The following is an 8,208-nucleotide window of genomic DNA, read 5'->3' as shown; positions in this document are numbered from 1 at the left end:
ATTGCTTGCAATGAATGCTCACGTATACATTCTATCACCGCACGGAGGTGCTCCAAGTGCATTTCTTCGGCAGATATGCCATCTTTGTCCTTTGAGTGAGCGAAAATATCGTGGGAGTATGTATATGCAAAGCGTCGCAGTGGTCAAAACATATATGGGACCAATTGATTGAGCGTTTCTAGGGCACTGAATAGTTTCTATGGCATTACAAACCACTCTCAAAACAAATCTTACAGTGTACTAACAGCCGTTAACGGGACGTCATCTTCCCTCATTAAATTTGGTGATACCGTCTACCAAGGCCACCCAGGAAGTGTGTCGATAGATCAGGTGGTACTCGGAACTCGCCACATGAAACTAATGAAACGTTGGTAGGCGTGGCAATTTGACCAACGGAAAGAATTTATGAGGTAGAAATGCCGAATTATCTCCCCCCATGTGCAATAGAAAGTCGAAGTAATTGACTGTGGCTGGATATACCAATACCCCGACTGATACAGTGGTTGAGTCGGATTGTAGGTCAGTGGGTTCAACTGACCACAAAGAAGATGTTTTGACCTGTTTTGTGATTGAGCACACACATGTGATAAATTTAACGAAATTTGTTGATCGCGGAAATGACACCCCGTTCTTGTTGCGGTTGAGTCTGCAGGTAAGTTAGTTTAACGTACTACTCCCCATGATGAAAATATAGCATGCGAATATGCTAGTCCACGTAGTATAGATGCAACGACTGGTTGTGGAGTTATCAGAACAGATTCTTTTTTGGCACCGCGTCGATAGAAGAGCTGGCGCGGGCCGAAAAATTCACTTATGATGATTTCCAGCGTATAATCAAGTCTGATGACATTGCGGAGGTCGTGTTGCTACAGTCGAAGATCGACTCGGCGAAACAACGCTCATCATCAGTCCTGTATGATTTAGTTATCGGGAAATTTCGCCAGTGTGTGGATTCACGCTCAGGATCGACTGTGCTGAAAACTCTGACTGATCCTAATTATTCACTTTTGATGGAGTACAGGAATAACGTCTTTAGTGCGTAACCACCTTCTGGTCTTCCATCCGAACATGGATGTCGACTCGAAATCGATCGTGAACCTGGTTCAAAGCACGCAGTGCTTAGACAATAGCCACTGCTGTATAGAAAAAATTGAGAACATCGATGATTTCTTTGCTCATAAGCAAGCTGCTGGGTTTGTGTCCCCATACGACTCCGTATCTTCCTTACCTGGGAAAAAGAAATTGCATGACATGTGCCAATGAAATGTGGATCTTTTCCAGCAGCACACGACTGCCGAGCGCTTGAGCATTTTTTTGGGGCATAGTGAGAGTGGTTTTATTTTTACCAAGGGTTTCACTTGCGTCGGGAGAGCTACTCCCAATCGTTTTTGATCGCCAAATGATTAATTGCTCATGATTTTCAAGCTAACGATATATCTAAAATCGTATCATACGGCTCGTCCATCTCGAGGACTTACATTGAGTTGAAGTCTTCAAACTTCAGTTGAAGATGAATCATAATTTTCTTCGCGGTGGCCACCGCACCAGTGGCCAGATAACGTCATTGCTTCTATCTAGTGCATTCAGACTCTAGGAATCGTTTTCAGCCATACATTGCTTCTGCACGCAGTTACATGACGCGCTGGAGTCAATCAAGACTTTAAACAACGACCGTAGGCCTTCATACTCATTATGACTGCTCTGCATCTACTGGGCCCCGGGCATGCGTAAATTGACTTTAGCCAGAGTCGCTGCAGTTGGGAGTAGAAATCTCTACCCACTTTGCCAGATTTATCAAATTGTCAACGAGTCAAACTTTGTCGTGAGTTCCGCAGAGATAAGTAGGAATATTTTTCAGCTAAGGAACAGACACGGTGTGCAGCTCGAGCAGAGACATTTATCGAGCGTCTCATGGCATTGGTACCACGTAACTCGGGACCATTACGACGAGAGCCTTAGTGAAAGGCTCATCCCTCACGTGGACAATCACGGCGAATGGGAAAAAGTCATTGACATCCGTAACCGCGAACTTGCTGGACGGACAGTCACCGCCTAAGAACCATTGGTTTTGAAATTTCGTAGCAACAACACTGCCTCCGCTTACCACATGTTTGACGCTGACAGTAGTCCTAACGCAATGCAATCATAATTGCATCTTCCAGAGTCGTCGGGCTCTGGCGGACGACTTCGGTCCTAGGAGGACCAAAAGTGAGCCACTCCATAAACACGGTGATCTTCACTGCCCCTGATAGTGGTTCACTTGCCATACTGGCACGAAGCTCATGGGGCTGCTGTACATAGTCGTACAATGTTCTGTTGTCTTGGCGGCATGACCAAAACTTCGGCCGTTGTCGAAACGCCACATTCGGTAGAAGGAACACCGATTCCATGGTCTTTTTCAGATCTTGCAATGTGGCAAAGTAGCCAGAGCGATTGACTTTCATGTCATTGCCTAATCCTTCGCACGTCAACTCGAATGCGACATGGCAACGAGATAGCGATGTATATTTCTCGCTGCTAGAGCGCAAAATTTTCATCTTTTTCCCCATTAAAAACTTTATACCTTGATTTCACGCGACATTCCGTGTCTCACCACCACTTGTGGCAGAGGTAACGAATTCGGCGTCGGAATGTTCTGCAATAGAGATCTCAATAATCCTTGCTCGTACGCAGTAAAATTTGCTAAGCGTTAAGTTATTGTTATTTAATCCAATTGGACAATATCGGAGACCGCGTGATCTCCGATTAGATCTCAGCTTCGCCACACACTCCCATTGCGAGGGTATTAGGAACAAATATTTCTCCCTATTGATCTGAGGACGACCACCGACTGTGATGTCCCCATCATCGATGGATAGATCCGTCGACGTAGTCTGCGTTGGAATGACTACAAAAACTACCATGTGTAATGCGAATTGCCTGTTCGTGTACACACACTATATATAAGGACGCCTCATCGCGTGTTGCTTGCCTCCAGCGAGCCGTTGACTCACGTAGAGAGGAGAAAAGATGTAGTGAAATTTATTAGTTTAGCCAGTACGCTTTAACCTCTCTATCCTGAGAAGTGCTTTCAGTTCTGATACAACAGAACGGAAAGGAGACATACAACTATACAGGGTTTGCAGTGAATGTTCGAAACATATAGTATGTGGTCCACATAACATGTGTGATGGGACCTGGCCCATTACAAATAGCTCATAATTTTTTCACAGACCATGCTGTAGTTTCTCCATCGAACCGAAATGTCGGTCTTTTCAGTAATTTAAAAAACTATACACAGTTTTTCACTGTATTGACAAAAGCGACATTTTTTTCCACAAAATTGCAAGTTCCACAATCCTAAAAATATTAAAAGCAAGTTTATTGCTTCTCTTATCAGCTATAACTTATCATCGCGTAATTTTGTAATTTTTGCTGCTTGCAAATCTTATTAATTAATATTGTAATTTTTTGGCATTGATCCGAGTAAATGTTATAATGGGTGTAACTTTGCATACAAAATTCCAGCAGGTATACTCTCAACAGTACCCCTTAATCCTCAGAACCCAAAGAAGCGTGGTGCCATCAAATCTTTCGTCATGATGCCGGTCAGTTGAGCTTTTGACGGTACGCAACTAATTTAAATGTTTTTGCTCTCCATGCGATCCCGGAAAGTTTGCTCTGAGGTCGAATAGACTAAACGATGAAACGCGTTGGAACGATTTGCTTGGCACTCGAGTGGATGCGAGAAGTGTATGGCCATGGTTTATTGCAATGCTAATTGCCGAGATTTGTCAACCTGGATCATCGAGGGGTTATGCTGACTAATGCCAATCTCACCAAGTAGAAAGCAAAGCCACACAACTTTTCGAGTCGTCGGTGCCAATGAGATGTACTCAACTTCTGCTGATGAAAATGCGACTGTTTGTTGACGCTTGCTCTCAAAACAGACTGGAATTTCGGTGAGCTTGATCAAGACACTAGACGTTGGACGACGTGACGCCGTCTAATCACCCCATTTTGAGTCACTCTACGTCGCTATCCCTTGTGTCTTTCTCATAAACTTATACCAAACGCTGCTGTTCCCCTAATTACAGTAGAACACAGATCACAGCGTGCCAATGCATCTACCAAGGCTGGACAACTTATCGTGAGAGGATAAACGTTGCGACGTTGATGTCCGGTTGTGTAGCATTGGCTTCAATACAGCAAGATTCAATCACTTCACGGTACAACGTTGCGATCTCAATAACACGATGCTTGCCGTTTTGTTCGGGATCTTGGCTCACCTCAAGTGGGTTACGACCATACACGCTCCAACATGTGCAGAATTATTACATTTGCATCACCGATCCGTCCCTCTTGTTACGCAAATAGCTTCATCCGGAGACTTGACAGTGAACTGAGATGCCAAACCCGCGCGTACGACATTGACTCGTTTGACTGACTTGAGTTTGGCCAGCAAATCATCAAGGTCGAGTACAACCAATATTGGTGCTTGATCATTATCACCAACTCGGTCGTCGCGAGTAAAACGACACGGATCCATACGACTTTGGCTGAAATACATCCATTTGAACATACCACTGATGGTTTTGAATCATACAACTGCTGACCACTGGAGTTCTTACAGACTGCGACACAGTTTGACCATAGAACCGGCAGTAGTTCGAAAACCTTACGTTATGTCCATGTACACATCGTCCTTAAGTTTACCATTCATGAACGATGTCTCAGTGTCAAATTGGTGAATTATATAGTCGCGACGGGATTACTTGAACAGAAGCACATGGATTGTGTTGAAACATGAGACGATTGAGTTGGTTGTCGTGAAACCAAGACCGGATCTCTGGAGATCCCTACGGACAACTTGAGCCTTGCAAGTTCCTGGATACATCATACTTGTGAGCAAACACCTATTTGTGACCGATCACTCTAGTACATTCACAATATCCAACGAGTGATTGTGATTTAGTGTCTTGATTTCACTCCGAATCTTTCTTCCACTTGTCCGCATCTGTTAATGTCATCGCTTTTTCAGACGTTAGTGTCACTTCGCTTGCCTCTTTGTTATTCTCATGCATATCTACCCATGACCGCTTGTTCTCCGGCTCAAGAGGTTCACTTTCAGCCATAAAAACATCTGTGAGTCGAGGCACATTCACTGAAGTATGAATGCTGATGCAAGGCGCATCAGTGAGTAAATGACCGGTCCCAAATCTTGTCATGTTTGGCTGTGCTGACTCGTTACAGAGCACATGCCGATCTACACCCACAGTCAAAGACGACAATAAGGCTACTGGACCGTTTCAGCTGAGAAGATGAGTATGAACAGGAACGTAAAACGTGGAATTGCTTTCGTTTCCAAACTCGGAAAGACAGTAGCTTGGTCCCGTTATACAGACACCACAGTGTTGCGATTCAATTGTAGCGTGTTCAGAACTGAAGTGACAAGCACATCCCCAGACGAGGATGTATCGTGGCTCATATCTATATCCTCGTCATCATTGCCACCTCGGGCTTGAGACTTCTCAATACCCGATGACTCTGGATCCTGCGGACTTAGTGTGCTTGGATTGTCATCTACGCCACGTCGTCATAAGTCATTCTCCATTCCGTCGGTAATACTGAGCAGGGGGTCGCTTATCGAGAGCCACACTACGCGTCGTCAACAAGAGGTCATCATCATGGTCTCAGACACGAAGACTTAAATCCTCCAGTATTTTCAAGGAATTTTCAACAATGCGCCATAGCTTTCAATTTTGATCTTTAGTCGACGTGCACGGATCCTTCAAACCAACCAAACCTACGTGATCAAGAGCTTGCTTGAGTACTTAAATCCGACCTAGCGGGAATGGGAATGCGTATGAATACACGTGCAATCGCCATCGTCACACCTTTCCACCCTCTGAATCCATTTACATGTAGTAAATACATACATGCGTTGATACACTCGAAGCGCGATTCATTCGCTCTGCGATCCCGTTCTATTGTAAAGAGCAGGAAGTGGATGTTAGGTACACAATACTACGCTAGGCACAGATTTTGTTGAACGTCTTGCTGGTGAGCTTGCCACCGCTATCGGACCTGATGCATCTGACTCAAAGCCATACTGCGTCTCAACAAGAGCCTTGCATTGCAAAGCTTGAAATTTGACGCAAGCACTTAAAGAACACCGCAAAGTCGGTGAGTTCATCAATGAACGTGAAAGCAGATTTTTGACTTTGTCTTCATGGACTCATGAGACCACTATAGACAATATCAAAAGGCTTATACATTTTCACCTCGCTCCATCACGATATTAACACGAACTCATTGACATCTTTCCATCCACAGCGATCGTAAATGTCTCGTTTGTTCAAGCGCTGGAACACCATTTATCAGCTTGGACACCGAGTTGTTGTGATATGCGAGTGAGGCTTGCGTGTCGAAGCACATGTTTGGATTGGGTTGCTGAGCTGGCAACTTTAACCACATTCATAGCCATGTGGTTTACGCTCCGCACGGATAAGTTTCCGGCCTTTGGGATCGTTGCAACAACACCTCCACTCACCAACAGCACTACTGAAACTTTACTAAATTGACAGTCAAAGCATGTGCCGCCAATGCTGAGCAAGACACCAACATTCTATCCAGCAACAGAACGTATTACACGTCAACCCTTTTCACACGTCTGATCTCTTTCACCCAAAAACAAAGGGCTACAACACAGACAGCTGGGAGATAGTAATAGGATAGAACGATTGAGCTGACGATGACAAATGAAGACTCCAAGAGCGTCGGTCAAGTGAGAACTAGCTCAACTGTTCAATAACCAAGCCGACGCTGATACCAGGTGGCTAAGAAAATTCTTTTCCACCATCATCATTCTTCTGACGCTTACAAATTATTTGAATGCCATTGCTCTTGGAACTGCTTCATGGACTGGTTTTTGTTCTTGCTTCCACCGTTCTTTATGCCATTGCCATTGATCGTCGACGCCCACCATTTGCGCCTCGCCCATCGTGGCTTCTACGACCACTTGTAGTCTAAAACACTTACTTCACTTCAAGCTTCCGGGACAATTCGCACTTGCGCCGAGATATCTTCGTCGCGTTTAACAATTGCACCTCGTTGTGAGTCTTAATGATACGAATCATCGCATAAGATTCGGCTGACAATCTCCTAACAGCAACAAGATAAGTACACAATTCATCAAGCTTGGCAATGTGTTCCATGAGTTTCTCGCTATCGCCCATCAAAAACTCATGGAGTTGCGCAGCTGCACAGAGAATGTTTTTTATCGGAGTAAGCACAAAGGTTCCCCATCCTTTAACCGCCAAAGTTGAGTTACGCACCCTCGTTAGGGTAGTTTGAGCTTGCGCTCATATCCTATCAAACTTATTAACGCACTTAATTGAGTCACTTGAATTAAACAAAGAGTTTGTATGGCGACTTCCTTAGCAGAAAAGTCCCATAGTGAACCAGAACCTCATCCTGTCATGCAAAGAAGTCGAGTTTCTCGTTCTCAGCCTCAACAAAAGCAATTTGCCTTCCAGCACAGGATTCTGGAAGCAGCTTCTAATCTGAGTTTGCTTATGTTGCTGTCTGACTTCATCCTTTTAGGACTCGACCAACATTTTGAAGTGTCAAGTTGACAAGTGCTGACATCACCATAAGAAACTTCAACCGATTCCTACTTTTAACAGGATTAAGCAACGAGTCGGAGAAGTGAATTACAGTCATTATATCATTCACTCGGATCTATGCCAAAAGATTACAATATAAATTGAATAGATTTGCAAGCAGCAATAACTACAAATTAAATATTATAAGCAATAAAATTGCTTATAATATTTCTAGGTTTTGTGGATTTGTTTGTGCCATGCAACTTTGTGCCGCTTTTGTCAATACGGTGAGAAAACTTTGTTAAGTTTTCGATAAGACCGAGTATCCGGTTCGATGAAGAAACTACGGCATGGTCTGTGGAAATTGCATGATCTAATTGTAATGGGCCAGGTCCCATTACACATGCTGTATGGACCACATACTGTATGTGTCGAACATTATCTGTACGCCCTGTATAGTTGTATATCCCCTTACAATTATTGTGTATCAGAACTGGAAGTACTTCTCAGGATGGAGAGGTTGAAAGCATATTGGTTATACTAACGGATTTTTACGAATAGTGATCGGTCTTTTATTAATTAGTAGCCTCAACAAATCGATCACTTTTGACAGGAGGTCTAA

At 43.9% G+C, this 8,208-nt stretch overlaps 3 protein-coding genes across 3 annotated transcripts; all 3 read right to left on the bottom strand.

The window, feature by feature from the left end:
- Positions 1–4,324: 4,324 nt before the first annotated feature.
- Positions 4,325–5,207, bottom strand: PHALS_05490 (uncharacterized protein; the record flags this gene model as incomplete). The annotated part of the gene is made up of 2 exons (XM_024719040.1): positions 4,325–4,538; positions 4,969–5,207. The coding sequence occupies 2 exons, from the start codon at positions 5,205–5,207 to the stop codon at positions 4,325–4,327; spliced, it is 453 nt and encodes a 150-aa protein (XP_024584378.1).
- A 3-nt stretch (positions 5,208–5,210) lies between these two features.
- On the bottom strand, positions 5,211–7,031 carry PHALS_15094 (uncharacterized protein). The gene has a single exon (XM_036407187.1). The coding sequence runs from the start codon at positions 6,173–6,175 to the stop codon at positions 5,993–5,995; it is 183 nt and encodes a 60-aa protein (XP_036263435.1). The 5' UTR covers positions 6,176–7,031; the 3' UTR covers positions 5,211–5,992.
- A 427-nt stretch (positions 7,032–7,458) lies between these two features.
- PHALS_05489 (uncharacterized protein) lies at positions 7,459–7,704 on the bottom strand (the record flags this gene model as incomplete). The annotated part of the gene is made up of 2 exons (XM_024719038.1): positions 7,459–7,539; positions 7,597–7,704. The coding sequence occupies 2 exons, from the start codon at positions 7,702–7,704 to the stop codon at positions 7,459–7,461; spliced, it is 189 nt and encodes a 62-aa protein (XP_024584376.1).
- Positions 7,705–8,208: the final 504 nt, after the last annotated feature.

The sequence above is a fragment of the Plasmopara halstedii genome (assembly GCF_900000015.1).
Source record: "Plasmopara halstedii genome assembly, contig: Scaffold_2904, whole genome shotgun sequence".
NCBI classification, from domain to species: Eukaryota; Oomycota; class Peronosporomycetes; order Peronosporales; family Peronosporaceae; genus Plasmopara; species Plasmopara halstedii.
This window is presented reverse-complemented; position numbering and strand designations above follow the sequence as displayed.

Excerpts from the sequence above, each read along its gene's own strand:
- PHALS_15094 (XM_036407187.1), bottom strand. The coding sequence starts at position 6,175 with ATGAACTCACCGACTTTGCGGTGTTCTTTAAGTGCTTGCGTCAAATTT.